Here is a 21,119-nt window from a genome sequence, read left to right as displayed (position 1 = left end):
TAAAGGACCTCTTGGTCACCAGGCTCGTACCGGTTCTCTCGGTGAACTAGTTTCTAGAGCGCCGTGATGATTGTTTTAAATACGGAACAACGGAGCACGTTGACCGCGTCGATGGGGGTTCAGGACTCAAACAGGCCCGCCACTGGACCGGTCCATTTCTGGACCTTGACCCACCAGCCCAGTATCACGGCAGCTCCTGACATCAAAAGGTTTCTATTGGTTTAGTGGACAATGGAAACAAATTGTCTGTTTCTTTTATTTTTTTTACGTGTCGCTCGTTACCCAAAAAGTAAATTTATTCACTGGACGTATTTAATAAAATCCCCAAAAGATGTCTATTGGTGGACGGTCCAACCACCAGGACCTTAACCTGGACTGATGTCGTCCACAAAAAAAACAATTTAAATATTTTTCAACATTTTTATTTTTAATCTGTCTCTCAAGTCGGCCCTACTTTATGGCGGAGTGACACTAAAACAGTGGAGTGACCCTTAATGTCTCTTCTGCTCGGGCTTCCCCTTGACTCACTTCCTCTATCTCCACCTCCCATTCCTCTCTCTCTCTCTCTCTCTCTCTCTCTCTCTCTCTCTCCTCGACCCCCCCCCCCCTCCCCCCCTCTCCTTGCCGGGCGCTCCGGCACAGGGCGGTGTTTACCGGGGGGGGATGCGTGCGCACATGCGCGTCCCTCCCTCCTGATGTCTGGATACCAGCGCGTGTAAAGGGGATTTGAACTTGCAGCCTCCTGAGAGGAGGAACAGCGAACATCTGCAGGAGAGGAGCAGCGGAAACGAGCCACATCCGGGGACTTCTTGGGGAAAGTTTTGAAGTGATAAAACCAGCACCAGGAACCGGATTTATATTTTATTATTATTTAATTAGGATTTACAAGGTAAGAAGATATTAAAAAGTCATATCTCTGAATGGAATTTCTGCACAGAATATCCTTAAAGTTGTAGAGCATGTTTGTGTTAATTTTTTTTACCACTTTTCTTTTTTTGGGGGAGAATATTCCCACAGTGGTAGAAGTTATTGATCAGAGACTTATTGATAAATGTGGACACTCACTGGCAGTTTTACCCCTCGAGCTCCAGATGAACAGCTGAGATCTCTGGAAGATTTGACCTAAAACAGAAATAAACTGTAAATCTCACTGTCACGTGAAGAGAAATTAAAATGAAGTTAGAAATGCTGAATAATAAAGTAAATTATAAAGTTCAAAGTCATTCTATATTAATAACTGTTTAGGGTTAATATACTGTGAGATACAAATATGATAGTTTATGTACATACACTTTAATATGTAGGCAGAGGGGAAAGTACTCAGAGCTTTACAATTATTAAACTTTTTTTGATGATTAATAATTTCAGTCACTTTATAATGTAAAGTTTCTAATAATTTTCGGGTTTCAGTCCGAAATATTAAATGTACTATAAAATAAGACAACTTGTTCGTAGAAAATTAAACCAGAAGTTCTTTATTATTTAATATATCAAGGTAATAACCAGCAGATCAAACAATAATAAAAGTAAATAATTTTTTGGCAATTAAAAAGTTAAAATAAATTCACTTTTCTGCTGAAGGAAAGTTTCTCTTGGCTGTTCTGAAGTCTCAGTTGAACACCTGGACGAAACTGCGGGTGACGTCACCGCTAGTTCAGAGCCAATCAGGGTCCGGTATGGAACGCTCGTCACAGGTGGAGACGTGAACCCGCAGTCGCGAACACTGAGGCGGGTTTCTGTGATTAAAAACAAAATTAATGTATTAATCAGTAGTAATATTATATATATATATATATATATAAATTATTATAAAATATATATAATATAATAAATATATTATATATAAACTATAAAATATGATTATGATTAAAAAGAGCTGCACTGACAAAATTAAAGTATTAATCAGTAGTAATAATATATATATATATATATATAAAAATATATTACATATATATTATATTTTTTTAATATATATATATACACAGATTAAAGTATTAATCAGTAGTAATAATATATATATAATATTATTACTACTGATTAATACTTTCATTGTGTCAGCGCAGCTCTTTTTAATCACTTAAAAACAACATTATGATCATCTTGTAAAGTAATTAATGATTGTTTATTTTTACTATCGATAAATCTGCAGCTGATTTAACAGATTAATTGTTTTGTTCACGTTCCACGACCTACTCAACAAAAGTTTATTTATTTATTCTCATATGTCAAATAAAACATTTAATCGTCTTGGCTTGAAAACAAACTAATTGATAAAATCATCAAATAGCTGCAGATTTATTAATAATGACCCGACTAATTGTTGCAGCTTCGCACAAGATAAAAAAAAAACTTTCCCACCAGACTTAAGAGGTAAAAGTACCTCGGGTATTTGTGTCATTGCATCACTGACTCCTCCCCCTCCGTCTCCAGACCGTGTGGAGATGCTTCCACTGGTCCTCACACACCTGCTCGGCCTTGTGTGTCTGAGTGCTGCTCGTCCTCATCCAGGTGAGTCGAGTCACCATCACCATCCTCTTCCTCTTCCTCTTCCTCGCTCTGACACAGACGATATATAACACACGAGACACACTGCTGGTCCAAATATGACAACGTGGAAAGTGATTATTACTCCAACACAGTCAGCTATGAACACATGCTTTCCAGACACACACACACACACACACACTCGTGGAGTCTTGATTGATGTTGTGTTTGCTGCCAGTTGGAGAAAAGTTTGAGGGAAACTGATCATTTATTCCAGGTAGAAAAGACTCGAGGTTGAAGTCCGAAGACTTCTTTTGTCATAAATGACAGAAAACGTAATATTGTTGAATCGTCTTAAGAGAACTATCACTATTTTCAGACTTTTCTTTTTTCCATAATCTCATAAAACACTATTTGGTCTATTTGACTCTAAATGACCATAATTTACTAAATGAACATCACGCTGTATTGAAGAAGACTTGAAACTAGAAACTCATGTTTACAATGTTTACTGAGGGAATACATCAAGAGAAGTAGAGTCATTTATATAGACTTCTATACAACCAGAGGAGTCGCCCCCTGGTGGTCAGGAGAGAGAATGCAGCTTTAACACATGAAGCATAGACTTCTATACAACCAGAGGAGTCGCCCCCTGGTGGTCAGGAGGGAGAATGCAGCTTTAACACATGAAGCATAGACTTCTATACAACCAGAGGAGTCGCCCCCTGGTGGTCAGGAGAGAGAATGCAGCTTTAACACATGACGCATAGACTTCTATACAACCAGAGGAGTCGCCCCCTGGTGGTCAGGAGGGAGAATGCAGCTTTAACACATGAAGCATAGACTTCTATACAACCAGAGGAGTCGCCCCCTGGTGGTCAGGAGAGAGAATGCAGCTTTAACACATGAAGCATAGACTTCTATACAACCAGAGGAGTCGCCCCCTGGTTGTCAGGAGAGAGAATGTAGCTTTAACACACATTAAAGAACCGGAGGTTGACTCCCGAGCTTTTACTTTATTAACTCTTGATCTTCCTTTTTCTTTCACACCGTGCTCGCTAACTTGGAATCTTTACCCTCGCTTGACATGTTATGTATTTAATCCTCTTCTTCCTGCATTTGTTGTTCCTGTTGTTCAGATATTTCTGTCGTTTGTACTCGTGTATGAAACTTCCTACTTGCTGCCCATCTCGACCAGGACTCCTTGTCAGAAGAGATATTTGGGACCTTTGTGGTTAATTAGAAGTATTCCTGTTTGGCAGCTCCACCACACTCCATGACGATGCAGAAGAATCGTCCGGCGACCGGCTCTTTGGCGGGCCGCGTGGTTCTGCCGTGCCACTTCTCCATCACGCCGGGTTCTCCCGGCGGGTCGCCACACGCCACGCAGACGCTTCCACCCGGACCGCTCCACCCCGCTCCTCACAGTCCCGAGGAGGAGCTGAGGATCAAGTGGACGAAGCTGCAGGAGGATGGGCGGGAGGAGGTGGTGCTGGTGGCCCAGGGAGGTGTGCTGAAGGTGGGGCAGGCCTACATGACGAGGGTGTCGGTGCCGAGCCATGCGCTGTCAGCCGGGGACGCCTCCCTGATGGTGGTGCAGCTCAGGACCAGCGACGCGGGGCTCTACCGCTGTGAGGTCATGCACGGGATGGAGGACACCCAGGACACCATCAGCCTCAACGTCACCGGTGGGTAAAACAAACACTGCACTTTTATCGGTCGAATCAACAGTCTACAAAGATCCAGATGTGTGAAGTTTGCAGACTTTGCTCCTCTTTTCAAAGCAGAAGGTGGTAACTCTTAATACTGGTGAGCAAAGTTGCACAAATCACTATTTATGAATTGACGATGGATCAAAAGAAAGTTCTCACTTGAATTGATGAACACACATAATTACAATTAACTCTGTAGCTCTACACAGAGTTGTATCATCTTTTCAAGACTAGAAAGAGATGCAAAAATACTACAAAGAAACACAAACATTCTACAAAGAGATGCATAAAGACAAGAAAGAGGTGCAAAACAACCAGGACAAAACAATATCAGGTATCCGGACGAACCCATTCTGATTGGTGCATCCCTGTCCTAAACCCGAAAATGATTGGTCCTCCACATGTTGAACTATCACAGACGTTTGGGGTTCATCCAGTGGAAACCCCACAGCTCCCACACATTTTCACAGATTCCACATTAATGCTGAACAGGACTCTTTGTTGAGCGGCTCCACACAAAGACGCTCCCTATGAGTGACACACAACTCTCCATTTAACAGCTCAGTCCATCTATTCACATCCTTCGGCAGCTCTGCCAGGACGGTAATAATCCTCCATCCAGCTGAAAATAAAGGACCTAATGACACGAGACGACAGCGACGTGGAGTCTGAGGATAGCAGCTGAAATCGCTGACTGGCTTGTGTTTCCCTTCATTGTTGTGTAATGATCGCTGGAGTTATCCGGTTTCTGTGGGGAATGAATCTGTAATGTGACGATGTCCACAAAAGATGGACTCGGTCTGGTCAGGTAGAACAGGCTCCATGATGTCACAGCAGCGAAAGAGATGCAAGAGCAGATAAATAAAACTTTGGTAGCACGGGCGGGTCCTTCCACATAAAGGTAAAGGTGAACACCTGCCTCGTTTGGTCTGGACTTTCGGACTTTTCAGTTTAATCCCAACCAAAATGAAAGGTTTGGAACCTCAGGAACAGGAGAAACAATGCAACAAAACAAAATGACACAAGGAGGATAAGACCAAATGTTTCCTAAGAGTCAGTTGGAAAAACCTCCAACGCTTTTCAAAATAATTTTCCAAGAGGATGAGGGAGAAAAGATACGAGAGGATACAAGAGGTTGAGAGAGGATACGAAAGGTTGTGAAAGGATACAAGAGGATACGAAAGCATACAAGAGGATATGAAAGTATACAGGAGGGTGAGAAAGGGTGAGAGAGGATGTGAGAGGATATGAAAGGATACAGGAGGGTGAGAGAGGATGTGAGAGAATGAGGGAATGTGAGAAGATACGAAAGGATCCAAGACGATGAGAGCGGATATGAAAGGTTATCAGAATCAGAATTTATTGGCCATGTATGTGTGCACATACATGGAATTTGACTCCGGTTTCACGTACGCTCTCATCGTACATGCATATTTAAATTACAAATAACAGGATAAATATAAAGACATTAAAGACAGGGTACAAGCGGGTGAGAGGATATGAGAGGGTGAAAGAGGATTCATAGAAATCTGAGGATACGAGAGCCCGTCTACAAACCAAACATCGGGAGATGCAGTTTACTTATGTGATCATTAGGACGACAGGAGGTTGTCTACAACGACAAATGACAAAGCAAATTCACTCCCCTTCTGATTAACCTCTGACTTTCCTCTCCAGAGCAGCCGAGGCTCATGGGTATTGTAGTATTTCGAGCCAAACCAACGGACGTACAAAACCTGTCCTGATGTTTGTGATCCCTCTCCAGGTGTGGTGTTCCACTACAGAGCTAAAAGCAGCCGCTACACCCTGGACTTCCCTCAAGCCGTGCAGGCATGTCACTCTGCAGACGCCGCCATCGCTACGCCCGAACAACTCATGGCTGCCTTTGAGGACGGCTTGGACCAATGTGACGCCGGCTGGCTCGCCGACCAGTCGGTCAGGTGTGTGACGAAATATACATTTACATGATGTTTCTAGAAAATACAAATTGCTTTTTGTTTGAAAACCATTGATATAGCTCTGGCAGAAAATATGATTTTTAACGACCACAAATATTTACATAAATGACTTAGCAGGTAAATTACCTTTTCTTTTTCTTTATTCAGGTACCCAATCACAGTGCCCCGTCCCGGCTGTGGAGGTAATCTGAAGAACAGACCAGGAGTGAGAACATACGGCGTCCGCAACCCCACGGAGAAGTACGACGTGTACTGCTACGTCGATAAACTACACGGTAAACAGTACAAGTACAACAAAAACATTTAAAGGGATAGTTCCACATCAACATCGGTCTGATGTCTGTGTGTTTAAACAAGCCTGGTGAGAGAGGATATGAGGGGGTGAGAGGATACAAAAGGATACTAGAAGGTGAGAGGATACAAGAGGGTGAGAAAGGATCAGAGAGGATACAAGAGCATACTAGAGGGCGAGAGAGGATATGAGGGGGTGAGAGGATACAAAAGGATACTAAAGGGTGAGAGAGGATACTAGAGGGTGAGAGAGGATATGAGAGGGTGAGAGGATACAAGAGGGTGAGAGGATACAAGAGGATACTAGAGGGTGAGAGAGGATCAGAGAGGGTACTAGAGGGTGAGAGGATACAAGAGGATACAAGAGTATACTAGAGGGCGAGAGAGGATATGAGGGGGTGAGAGAAGATACAAGAGGATACTAGAGGGTGAGAGAGGATCAGAGAGGATAGAAGAGGATACTAGAGGGTGAGAGGATACAAGAGCATACTAGAGGGCGAGAGAGGATATGAGGGGGTGAGAGAGGATACTAGAGGGTGAGAGAGGATACAAGAGGATACTAGAGGGTGAGAGAGGATATAAGAGGATACCAGAGGGTAAGAGAGGATACAAGAGGATACTAGAGGATATAAGAGGATACTAGAGGATGAGAGAGGATACGAGAGGATAAAAGAGGATACAAGAGGGTAGGAGAGGGGGCGAGAGAGGATATGAGGGGGTGAGAGAGGATACAAGAGGATACTAGAGGGTGAGAGAGGATATAAGAGGATACCAGAGGGTGAGAGAGGATACAAGAGGATACTAGAGGATATAAGAGGATACTAGAGGATGAGAGAGGATACGAGAGGATACAAGAGGGTAGGAGAGGATACAAGAGGATACCAGAGGGTGAGAGAGGATACTAGAGGATATAAGAGGATACTAGAGGGTGAGAGAGAATACAAGAGGATACTTGAGGATACTAGAGGGTGAGAGAGGATATGCTAGAGTTAGCTTAGCATAAAGACTGGAGGCAGGAGGTCACGCTCCTTCCAGCTGGTTAACATGATGGATCTCATTTGTTTAATTGGCACACAAACACCAACAGTTTGTCCTTTTAATGGGACGTTAAATGTTGGAACTATTTCTTGACCATCGACAGTTTAACCTTCCGCCCGTCACAAATGAAACAAACAATAGAACTCATTAATGTAAAATGTGACCATGCATCATTAAAAATCCTTTCCCGCCGCTTAAATAAAGTAAATATTGTGTTTCTTCTGCCTGAAGGCGACGTCTTCTTTCCGTCCTCCGTCAGAGAAATGCTCACGCTGCAGCAGGCCAGAGACGAGTGCGAGAAGCACAACGCCGTGTTGGCGTCGCCCGGTCAACTGTACGCGGCCTGGAGGGCGGGGCTTAACCGCTGCAACTACGGCTGGCTGTCGGACGGCAGCGTCCGCTACCCCGTCACCGTCCCCTTGCCTCAGTGTGGGGGAGGCCTGCTGGGGATCCGCACGCTCTACAAGTACCAAAACCAATCCGGCTACCCGAACCCCACCGACAGACACGGACTCTACTGCTTCAAGGGTGAGACTGAAACACGACGGCATGTGTGACGTTTGAGTTCTTGTTCCCTCTGAGCCCCAAAACTGCAGCCTTTATCAGCTAGAAGCTTTAAAAAACATCATTATCGTCAGAGTATCATCTTACCGAATGTCCTTGAACACATCGTGTCTGAAATTTGTGATATTTCACACCAAATAGACCGTTTACTTTAAACAGATTGTGTAAAAAACATTAAATTCTGAGCTCAGTGAAACTATGACGTCATGATTGATTCATCTGAGACCAACAGTCACATAACAACAAATCAGTGAAGCTGTAAGTAGTTATATATGTATAGTGTATGTATATATGTGTATGTATATGTATGTAAATATATGTTTGTATGTATATGTATATATACATGTATATGTGTATATATGTTGTTCATATATACACATAAACACAAACACAACACATATATATATATATATATATATATATATATATATATATATATATATATATATATATATATATATATATATATATATATATCTGCGATTGACATAATTAAGTTGCATTAAGTTGCAGTTGAATTTGCTCCGTCAGCTTTACGAACAGTTTAAGAAGCAGCGGAGCAACAAACCCAAACAAGAGGAGGATAAACTCCTTCCTTTTTTACGAGGGGAAAACCCAACGCATGCACTCTCACACAGATCCAGCAGAAAGGGGGACAGCTCCCTAATGCTTCACAGCTGGACCAAACACAGGGGGGGGGACTCCCTCATGTAACATCGTCATTAAAGAAACAGAGTAGGTTAGTCTCTCTCTCTCTCTCTCGCTCTATATATATATATATATATATATATATACATACATAAAGAACCTCATTATGCACTTTAACTACGATGATTCACAGAAGGTTTAATAGCAAACAGACGCTCGACGTGAAGGTGCTGTGAGAGGAGGAGAGTGACGGGTGGAGGACTGACCTCAGCTCAGCCAGAGGCCTGCAGCCCAGCCCAACACATGACTTCATGCAAGGGCAGAGCTGATCTCAGTCAGGGTCTCAGACAGGCTGCGGAGCCAGAACCAGAACCCAGCTTCTCCACAGAGGCCAAACACCTTGAGAGTGTGGAGTGGAACAAACACCACCCGTCTGTCACCACGCGTCTGACACCAGCCACCAAACACCACCCAACCAACACCTGCACCTACTTCCACCGGTCTAACACCACTCACCTTATACCACCGACCTTACACCACCCATCTAACACCACCCATTTATCACCACCCATCTAATACCACCCAAACAAAGATGGAGTCAGGCTTTAGGAAGAGAGCCTGTCGGCTCCATTGTGAGTGACGGTTGTTATTCTGACATTCGGTCTCTCGTTTCCTGTTATAGCGGTAAGCTAACGGCAGTCTGACAGACGGATAGCAGTAAGCTAACGGCAGTCTGACAGACGGAGAGCGGTAAGCTAACGGCAGTCTGACAGACGGATAGCGGTAAGCTAACGGCAGTCTGACAGACGGATAGCGGTAAGCTAACGGCAGTCTGACAGACGGATAGCGGTAAGCTAACGGCAGTCTGACGGCGGCGCGATTAGCCTTTTATAGATATTACCATTTTATTTTTCTAGTGAGTCACTACAATTCTGATTCATTCTATAAACGTTTTTTTTTATCTTGAACATAACTGATTGGTCCGGTCCCAGACTCTCACTCAAGACAAGTTATGTTTACTTTTTGTTCGTGTGGATCATTTTCTGAAGCATATCGCACATTTTAAGGCTGATTTACGACCTCTTTAAGCAGCCGTTATTATTTTTAACATATGTTAATGACTCATGATGTAGTTTTTGGCAAAAAATCTTTTGAGCTCTTTTGTGTGACATTCACTGCCATCCGATATTTGAGACTCCGATGCCTCCACATGATACACAGTATAATGGTCATGAACTTGGAACGTGGACAAAGTTTGGCAGTTGTAAAGAATGCAAAAACAACAGAGAGGAATATAATTGCAAATGCTAATACTGACCACCAGGGGAGACTCCTCTGGTTGTATAGAAGTCTATGCTTCATGTGTTAAAGCTGCATTCTCTCTACTGACCACCAGGGGGAGACTCCTCTGGTTGTATAGAAGTCTATGCTTCATGTGTTAAAGCTGCATTCTCTCTCCTGACCACCAGGGGGCGACTCCTCTGGTTGTATAGAAGTCTATGCTTCATGTGTTAAAGCTGCATTCTCTCTCCTGACCACCAGGGGGCGACTCCTCTGGTTGTATAGAAGTCTATATAAATGACTCTACTTCTCTTGATTTATTCCCTCAGTAAACATTGTAAACATGAGTTTTTGGTCTCAATCTCTAGTTTCAAGTCTTGAATACAGCGTGATGTTCATTTAGTAAATTATGGTCATTTAGAGTCAAACAGACCATAAAGCAGGGGATGCTTTAGGGCGGGGCTACAAGGTGATTGACAGGTCAACACCAGAGACCTATACGGCGTCTCTACGTCACTCCTCCTCATTCCAGATATGGTCACTTCCTGTTCACTGCTTTAAAAAGAAAAAACATGGCAAATATGTCGAAATTGAGGCTATAAAATATCAGTCCCCAAACAAATGGGTGACATTACGATGTCGTCACAGTCTGTAGCCTCAACATCGTAATATAGTTTTAGTTCGGCAGCTGAACTCTAACCAGGCTGAGGTTTAAAACTCCACTCTTCTTCTTCTCTGTTTTCCTTCCTCACAACAGAACCAGAGCCGACTGCCACGAGTTCACCGGTGACTTCACCGGCAGAGTCCAAACCCTCAAGCGCTCTCACCACTCCAACACCTGGACCCTTGGTCCCTGAAAGAGCTGCCATTCAAAAAGCAGAGCCGGTCACAGAGAGACAGCACACAGCCTCACCGGACCAGCCCACGGCCTCACCGGACCAGCACACACCCTCACTGGACCAGCACACGCCCTCACCGGACCAGCACACACCCTCACTAGACCAGCACACGCCCTCACCAGACCAGCACACACCCTCACCGGACCAGCACACACCCTCACCGGACCAGCACACACCCTCACTAGACCAGCACACGCCCTCACCAGACCAGCACACACCCTCACCGGACCAGCACACACCCTCACTAGACCAGCACACGGCCTCACCGGACCAGCACACACCCTCACTAGACCAGCACACACCCTCACCGGACCAGCACACACCCTCACTAGACCAGCACACACCCTCACCGGACCAGCACACGGCCTCACCGGACCAGCACACGGCCTCACCGGACCAGCACACACCCTCACTAGACCAGCACACGCCCTCACTAGACCAGCACACACCCTCACTAGACCAGCACACGCCCTCACTAGACCAGCACACTCCCTCACTAGACCAGCACACAGCCTCACCAGACCAGCACACACCCTCACTAGACCAGCATACAGCCTCACCGGACCAGCACACACCCTCACCGGACCAGCACACACCCTCACTAGACCAGCACACACCCTCACCGGACCAGCACACACCCTCACCAGACCAGCACACGGCCTCACCAGACCAGCACACACCCTCACCAGACCAGCATACACCCTCACCAGACCAGCACACGGCCTCACCAGACCAGCACACACCCTCACCAGACCAGCACACGGCCTCACCAGACCAGCACACCTCCCCTCACACCACTACCATGTTAGTTGACTACGACGTTCCAGATTTTGACCCAGACAACCTAGAGTCGGTACCAGTGAGAGGAGACATTCTGCTCCCCCTGCAGCTTCCTCCGTTACCCACCACCCGGTCGCAGCCCCCGCAACTCGACATCTCCCACGGTGGTCGGGATGGAGGCCAAAGCGAGAGCACCGGGGAGGGAGGCAGCAGCGATGGCCACTCCGGCGGGGCCGAGGTCGGAGCCGTGGTGACCCCGAGCACGTCGAGGCCAAGTTGGATTCTGGAGACCACCACAGGGTCTGAACCGGGGTTGAAAACATCGAGACCGCCGCAGCTTGTAAATGTCACCGCAAAGGTGGTCGCTCCGGAAATCCACACCCCAGAACCAGGCCGACCAGACGGGACCAGAGAGGTGGGGAAACTACCGGCGGTGGTTTTTAAAGAGGACGCGTTTGACCTCGACTCATCCCTGTTCGTTCCTGTGGACGAGGAGTCTTCAGCCAAACCGCCTTTCCATCTCATCATCGTCAACGTGCATGATCACAATCAGTCAGGTGGGTTAAGGAGAGGACACACATTACTGTTACACATGGCTGTAACAACGGATATTTGGAAATTACGACTACAAGAACACGTGACAGTTGGCGTCCATGTTTAGCTTTGGTTCAAGAAAACGTGACAGTTGGCGTCCATGTTTAGCTTTAGTTCAAGAACACGTGACAGTTGGCGTCCATGTTTAGCTTTGGGACAAGAACATGTGACAGTTGGCGTCCATGTTTGTTTTGGTTCAAGAACACGTGACAGTTGGCGTCCATGTTTAGCTTTGGTTCAAGAACACGTGACAGTTGGCGTTCATGTTTGTTTTGGTTCAAGAATACGTGACAGTTGGCGTCCATGTTTAGCTTTGGTTCAAGAACACGTGACAGTTGGCGTTCATGTTTGTTTTGGTTCAAGAATACGTGACAGTTGGCGTCCATGTTTAGCTTTGGTTCAAGAACACGTGACAGTTGGCGTCCATGTTTAGCTTTGGGACGAGAACACGTGACAGTTGGCGTCCATGTTTAGCTTTGGTTCAAGAACACGTGACAGTTGGCGTCCATGTTTAGCTTTGGTTCAAGAATACGTGACAGTTGGTGTCCATGTTTAGCTTTGGTTCAAGAACACGTGACAGTTGGCGTCCATGTTTAGCTTTGGGACAAGAACACGTGACAGTTGGCGTCCATGTTTAGCTTTGGTTCAAGAACACGTGACAGTTGCCGTCCATGTTTAGCTTTAGTTCAAGAACACGTGACAGTTGGCGTCCATGTTTAGCTTTGGTTCAAGAACACGTGACAGTTGGCGTCCATGTTTGTTTTGGGATAAGAACATGTGACAGTTGGCGTCCATGTTTGTTTTGGTTCAATAACACGTGACAGTTGGCGTCCATGTTTAGCTTTGGTTCAAGAACACGTGACAGTTGGCGTCCATGTTTGTTTTGGGATAAGAACATGTGACAGTTGGCGTCCATGTTTGTTTTGGTTCAAGAACACGTGACAGTTGGCGTCCATGTTTAGCTTTGGTTCAAGAACACGTGACAGTTAGCGTCCATGTTTAGCTTTGGGACAAGAACATGTGACAGTTGGCGTCCATGTTTGTTTTGGGACAAGAACACGTGACAGTTGGCTTCCATGTTTGTTTTGGTTCAAGAACACGTGACAGTTGGCGTCCATGTTGGTTTTGGGACAAGAACACGTGACAGTTGGCGTCCATGTTTGTTTTGGGATAAGAACATGTGACAGTTGGCGTCCATGTTTGTTTTGGGACAAGAACACGTTACAGTTGGCGTCCATGTTTGTTTTGGTTCAAGAACACGTGACAGTTGGCGTCCATGTTGGTTTTGGGACAAGAACAAGTGACAGTTGGCGTCCATGTTGGTTTTGGGACAAGAACAAGTGACAGTTGGCGTCCATGTTGGTTTTGGGACAAGAACACATGACAGCTGGCAGATGTTCTAAATACTGGTTGGGTGCTTTTCCCATCGTAGTGAGTATAAAATTCAGAATTAAGGAGAAAAAAATGTGTTTGCCATTTCCTCGACACGATTTCCAGTAAACTGCCCACTGGTATAAGAATAACCATAACGTCAGTCGATAAACATGTTTGGCAGCATCAGTATTGACTCCAGATTAATGTATACACACGGCAGATGTTCACCAGATTTTCACACCAGTTCTGGTTTGACATTCATGACCTGGACTGAACTACAACTCATATTCATGTTTCTCCTCCGCACCTGTCTCAAGCCCGGTGGGCTTTGGAACCAACGTTCTTACGTTTCACATGAAACGGTTCAATCTTTCTTTGAGAACATTTAGATTTCAGTGTGTTTAGACTCTACAGTAATCTGCTGTGGCTGAGTCACACGCACACACACACAAACACACACACACAAACACACACACGCTCTCGCTGTTTGCAGAGCCAGATGTGGAAAGTTTTCAAGTCAGTTTTCTCTGTTCGGCCAATTGTTGTATCTTAACATGTAAACACATCCCGGCGTCTCCGTTTGGAAATCAGCCCCACGAATAGTAAAATATATCAGAGCAAATGACTCTTTCTCGTTGTCTTCTCATTAAAACCCACTGGTGGTCGTCCTGTAAAGACCTGCTTTTTGTCTAAATATCTGCAGACAGCCGACAACAACCCCAGATATGAGCCCCTACTGGTCTTTTCTCCAGGGAGCCGCCTGAATTGCCGTAACTAACAACTTTTCCAACAATCTCTTTCTTTCCCCTCGTTTCTTTGTATTGCCACCATGGAGGGATTAGTGTTCCGACTAACCAGGCCAAGGCCCAGGGGTCCAAGTGCTCAGGGGGGCCCCAAAGTCCAGGCATCTGGTTTCTAACATTTCTTGTTGGAAAGTCCTCACTCTCGGGCTCTGGAGGGACGTCTGGATCGTGTTGTTTTGCTGCTGCTAATCTTTGGAAAGGGTCTGCTGGTTCTAATCTAACATTTACTTCTAGAATAGTTTCTGTGGGAACTTGGGGCTAAGGGAACATGAGGCTAAGGGAACATGGGGCTGAGGGAACATGACGCTAAGGGAACATGGGGCTAAGGGAACATGAGGCTAAGGGAACATGGGGCTAAGGGAACATGGGGCTAAGGGAACATGAGGCTAAGGGAACATGGGGCTGAGGGAACATGACGCTAAGGGAACATGGGGCTAAGGGAACATGGGGCTGAAGGGAACATGAGGCTAAGGGAACATGGGGCTGAGGGAACATGACGCTAAGGGAACATGGGGCTAAGGGAACATGAGGCTAAGGGAACATGAGGCTAAGGGAACATGAGGCTAAGGGAACATGAGGCTAAGGGAACATGGGGCTACGGGAACATGGCGCTAAGGGAACATGGCGCTAAGGGAACATGAGGCTAAGGGAACATGGGGCTAAGGGAACATGGGGCTGAAGGGAACATGGGGCTGAAGGGAACATGGGACTAAGGGAACATGGGACTAAGGGAACATGGGGCTGAAGGGAACATGATGCTAAGGGAACATGGGGCTGAAGGGAACATGACGCTAAGGGAACATGGGGCTGAAGGAAACATGGGGCTAAGGGAACATGGGACTAAGGGCACATGGGACTAAGGGAACATGGGGCTGAAGGGAACATGGGACTAAGGGAACATGGGGCTGAAGGGAACATGGGACTATGGGAACATGGGGCTGAAGGGAACATGACGCTAAGGGAACATGACGCTGAAGGGAACATGGGGCTAAGGGAACATGGGGCTGAAGGGAACATGGGACTAAGGGAACATGGGGCTGAAGGGAACATGGGGCTGAAGGGAACATGGGGCTGAAGGGAACATGGGACTAAGGGAACATGGGACTAAGGGAACATGGGGCTGAAGGGAACATGATGCTAAGGGAACATGGGGCTGAAGGGAACATGACGCTAAGGGAACATGGGGCTGAAGGGAACATGGGGCTAAGGGAACATGGGACTAAGGGCACATGGGACTAAGGGAACATGGGGCTGAAGGGAACATGGGACTAAGGGAACATGGGGCTGAAGGGAACATGGGACTATGGGAACATGGGGCTGAAGGGAACATGACGCTAAGGGAACATGACGCTGAAGGGAACATGGGGCTAAGGGAACATGGGGCTGAAGGGAACATGGGACTAAGGGAACATGGGGCTGAAGGGAACATGGGGCTGAAGGGAACATGGGGCTGAAGGGAACATGGGGCTGAAGGGAACATGGGACTAAGGGAACATGGGGCTGAAGGGAACATGGGGCTGAAGGGAACATGGGGCTGAAGGGAACATGGGGCTGAAGGGAACATGGGGCTAAGGGAACATTGGTCTGAGGGAACACACACACACACACTCTCAGCCGAGCGGTGAAATCCGTCTCATGGAACTCTGTGTTTACGGCACGTTCTGCACAAGTTCCCTCTCCGTTCCCACCATATGGGTTATTCTATCAATCAATCCTGGGCCCAGTGTGAACTGTATTTTCAACTCTCTGTTTCCTGTCGGTCTCCAGTCGACAACATCCTGGACATCCTGAACCAGCCCGCGATGGGCATCGCCGGCTCCGAGGTCTCCCAGTTCCCCCAGATCACCGACCTCTCCCGGGTGACCAGCGAAGCGGTGCAGGGCAGCGGGGAGGTGGACTCCGCGGAGGTTTCCCCCCTCGACCCGCCGCCGAGCGTCAGCTTCGTCAACGGGAAACACGAGGTGGTTTTTTATCTTTCATTTAGTTCATCAATCTGTGACGTTGTTCCCCTCAAAGCTCTGATAACTTCACCAGAAGAATTCCTTTACGGGCATTCCTTTACGGTTTATCCAATTGGGAAATCTCATTCACGTGATTGGTATCAAATTGGAATATTGTCATATTCGTAATTATAAAAGAATGTTGTTGTGCAGACAAAAGTAGTCAGAGTTATTACAGTCTGCTTCTTTTTAGCTGAAACATGTCAAACCACATCTTTTTGTGTTGGTCTTTGACTTTAAAATAGTAAAAGAATCTGTTCAGTTTTCACCCGTTGACCAAAAGGTTGATTCATTTCATCATAATGTCTGTTGGCAAAAATTTACTTTTTATGTGTGCCCACTTTTTTTTTCTTCGATGTAATTATCAGACGTGAACCACTAACACGCCTCTCTGGTCCGATCAGGTGAAATTTGAGCAACAGCTGCCGGAGGAAGCCCGAGGAGACCAGTTTGAGATGGCCACACCTGTCCAGGTAGACAAGGGGGAGGAGACGGAGGACGGGTACGTGACTCCCTTTGACTACGAGGCCATCGAAATCCACACAGAGGAGACGGCGACAGAGGAGACGGCGACAGAGGAGACACTGACAAAGGAAACACCTAAAGAGGAGACACTGACAAAGGAAACACCTAAAAAGGAGACACTGACAGAGGAAACGCCTAAAGAGGAGACACTGACAAAGGAGACGCCTAAAGAGGAGACACTGACAAAGGAAACGCCTAAAGAGGAGACACTGACAAAGGAAACACCTAAAGAGGAGACACTGACAGAGGAAACGCCTAAAGAGGAGACACTGACAAAGGAGACGCCTAAAGAGGAGACACTGACAAAGGAAACGCCTAAAGAGGAGACACTGACAGAGGAGAAGCCTGCAAAGGAGACACTGACAAAGGAGACGCCGACGAAGGAGACGCCGACAGAGGAGACGCCGACAGAGGAGACACCGACAAAGGAGACGCCTAAAGAGGAGACACTGACAAAGGAAACGCCTAAAGAGGAGACACTGACAGAGGAGAAGCCTGCAAAGGAGACACTGACAAAGGAGACGCCGACGAAGGAGACGCCGACAGAGGAGACACTGACAAAGGAGACGCCGACAGCGGAGACACCGACAAAGGAGACACCTAAAGAGGAGACACCGACAAAGGAGACGCCAACGAAGGAGACGCCGACGAAGGAGACGCCGACGAAGGAGACGCTGACAGAGGAGAAGCCTGCAAAGGAGACGCTGACAGAGGAGAAGCCTGCAAAGGAGACACTGACAAAGGAGACACCTACAAAGGAAACACCTACAAAGGAGACACTGACAAAGGAGACACCTAAAGAGGAGACACTGACAAAGGAGACACCTAAAGAGGAGACACTGACAGAGGAGACACTGACAAAGGAAACACCTAAAGAGGAGACACTGACAAAGGAGACGCCTAAAGAGGAGACACTGACAAAGGAAACGCCTAAAGAGGAGACACTGACAGAGGAGAAGCCTGCAAAGGAGACACTGACAAAGGAGACGCCGACGAAGGAGACGCCGACAGAGGAGACGCCGACAGAGGAGACGCCGACGAAGGAGACGCCGGCGAAGGAGACGCCGACAGAGGAGAAGCCTGCAAAGGAGACACTGACAAAGGAGACGCCGACGAAGGAGACGCCGACAGAGGAGACGCCGACAGAGGAGACGCTGACAAAGGAGACGCCGACGAAGGAGACGCCGACGAAGGAGACGCCGGCGAAGGAGACGCCGACAGAGGAGAAGCCTGCAAAGGAGACACTGACAAAGGAGACGCCTACAAAGGAAACACCTAAAGAGGAGACACTGACAAAGGAGGCACCTAAAGAGGAGACACTTAAAGAGGAGACACTGACAAAGGAATCACCTAAAGAGGAGACACTGACAAAGGAGACACCTACAAAGGAAACACCTAAAGAGGAGACACTGACAAAGGAGACACCTAAAGAGGAGACACTTAAAGAGGAGACACTGACAAAGGAAACACCTAAAAAGGAGACACTGACAAAGGAGACGCCTAAAGAGGAGACACTGACAAAGGAAACACCTAAAAAGGAGACACTGACAAAGGAAATGCCTAAAGAGGAGACACTGACAAAGGAAACACCAAAAGAGGAGACACTGACAAAGGAAACACCTAAAAAGGAGACACTGACAAAGGAGACACCTAAACAGGAGACACTGACAAAGGAAACACCTAAAGAGGAGACACTGACAAAGGAAACGCCTAAAGAGGAGACACTGACAAAGGAGACGCCTAAAGAGGAGACACTGACAAAGGAAACACCTAAAGAGGAGACGACACTGACAAAGGAAACACCTAAAGAGGAGACACTGACAAAGGAAACACCTAAAGAGGAGACACTGACAAAGGAGACGCCTAAAGAGGAGACACTGACAAAGGAAACGCCTAAAGAGACACTGACAAAGGAAACACCTAAAGAGGAGACACTGACAAAGGAGACGCCTAAAGAGGAGACACTGACAAAGGAAACACCTAAAGAGGAGACGACACTGACAAAGGAAACACCTAAAGAGGAGACACTGACAAAGGAAACACCTAAAGAGGAGACACTGACAAAGGAGACGCCTAAAGAGACACTGACAAAGGAAACACCTAAAGAGGAGACACTGACAAAGGAAACGCCTAAAGAGACACTGACAAAGGAAACACCTAAAGAGGAGACACTGACAAAGGAAACACCTAAAGAGGAGACGACACTGACAAAGGAAACACCTAAAGAGGAGACACTGACAAAGGAAACACCTAAAGAGGAGACACTGACAAAGGAGACGCCTAAAGAGGAGACACTGACAAAGGAAACACCTAAAGAGGAGACGACACTGACAAAGGAAACACCTAAAGAGGAGACACTGACAAAGGAAACGCCTAAAGAGGAGACACTGACAAAGGAGACGCCTAAAGAGGAGACACCGACAAAGGAGACGCCTAAAGAGGAGACACTGACAAAGGAGACGCCTAAAGAGGAGACACCGACAAAGGAGACACCTACAAAGGACCCCAGTGAGACGGCCCCTCATACTCCAGTCAGATCCCCAGACGTTGTCCCTGAAGTCAGACCTCTAGAACCAGCTGATCAAACCACAACCGCAACCCCGCACACTCTCCCGGTCTCCCCCCTAGGGAGCCCGGTCTCCGCCGGGGTCTGGCAGCCGGTCCCTGACAGGGTCTCCACCTACGAGGACATGGAGGGCTCCGGGATGGAGGGCTCCGGGAGGGAGGGCTCCGGGAGGGAGGGCTCTGGGATGGAGGGCTCCGGGATGGAGGGCTCTGCAGACGGTGTTCCGCCCACGCCGGCCTCAGGAAGCCGGTCCTCCGTGATTACCGACGAGATGGAAATCGGCGGGACGGAACCTCCTACCTCCTACTGGCCGGAGACCACCGCGCGGACCCGGGCGGTGGTCTCAGACGGGTCGGCCTCTGGAGAGTACGAGGCTTCGGGTCAAGAGGCTTCGGGTCAAGAGGCTTCGGGGCAAGACCCTCCGGAGACGCCCGGCTTTACCAGCACGCCGCCGGCGGTTTCCTCCACCCTCAGCACCCGGCGGCCTGCAACCGTTGACCCGGTCACCGAGGCGGGCTCAGGTGCGCAGCAGCTGTCCGGGCAGGGGGAGGTTCCCAGCGAACAGGGTGGTCCGGTCGACCCTCTTAAAGAGGTCACCGTTACCGTTTTACCAGATGCGGCAGCTGCGACTCCTGGAGGCCGAACCACGGTCGCCACACACGTCAGCGAGGACGTGACCCCGTCCGCCCTCGCTGAGCCCACAACAACTGAAGACCACCACCCACCACGGGCCGAGGAGTCCTCCACGAGCTCCGCGCAGCACGTCACCTCGCCCTTGTACACGTTCGAACACAACACCCACTCGGTGCCCCGTGGGCTCTGGTCCCGGACCCCGCCACCACCCCTCTGCTCCAGGAGGATTTTGTGCACTATGACACAGAGATGACCCCCGATCTGGTGGAGGCGCTCCCCCAGACACCGCTAGAGACCACGCAGCAGCCGGATTCTGTGGAGGTCACCCGGTGGACGTCAGAGGTACAGCAGCTTCTTCCTTCCAGCAGCTCACGGGCTAAAGAGACTAATGCACACCAAATGAAGCTAATTAAATAAATAAACAAATAAATAAATTGAAAAATAAAAAAATACATAGACAAATATATAAATAGAAAAATAAATAATTAAATAGACGAATAAATAAATAGACAAATATATAAATAGAAAAATAAATAAATGAATAGAAAAATAAATAAATAGAAAAATAAATAGACAAATATATAAATAGAAAAATGAATAAATAAATAGACAAATATAGAAATAGAAAAATAAATAAATAGACAAATAAATATATAGACGAATAAATAAATAGACAAATAGAAAAATAAATAAATGAATAGAACAAAATATAAATAGACAAAAAAATAGACAAATATATAAATAGAAAAATGAATAAATAAATAGACAAATATAGAAATAAAAAATAAATAGACGAATAAATAAATAAATAGAAGAAAAGAAAAAATAGACAAATATAGAAATAGAAAAATAAATAAATAAATAGAAGAAAAAAAAAATAGGTCTGTCAAAAGTCCACGGTGTGCCTCATAAACTAATAAAATAAACTTTTTTAAACCATTGTAACCAGTGTGAAGGCATTGCCGGTTC

At 46.8% G+C, this 21,119-nt stretch overlaps 1 protein-coding gene across 1 annotated transcript in view; it reads left to right on the top strand.

Moving 5' to 3' along the window:
• The first annotated feature begins 26 nt into the window (after nt 1-26).
• The window catches only part of vcanb (versican b), a 30,962-nt gene continuing 9,869 nt past the window's right edge, over nt 27-21,119 (top strand). Inside the window, 7 exon segments of the mRNA XM_034546858.1 lie at nt 27-209; nt 643-889; nt 2,431-2,508; nt 3,747-4,172; nt 5,962-6,136; nt 6,302-6,429; nt 7,715-8,011. Of these exon segments, the coding sequence (XP_034402749.1) occupies nt 2,442-2,508; nt 3,747-4,172; nt 5,962-6,136; nt 6,302-6,429; nt 7,715-8,011 (1,093 nt within the window). The 5' untranslated portion in view covers nt 27-209; nt 643-889; nt 2,431-2,441.

The sequence above is a fragment of the Cyclopterus lumpus genome, chromosome 12 (genome assembly GCF_009769545.1).
Source record: "Cyclopterus lumpus isolate fCycLum1 chromosome 12, fCycLum1.pri, whole genome shotgun sequence".
Taxonomy (NCBI): Eukaryota; Metazoa; Chordata; class Actinopteri; order Perciformes; family Cyclopteridae; genus Cyclopterus; species Cyclopterus lumpus.
This window is presented reverse-complemented; position numbering and strand designations above follow the sequence as displayed.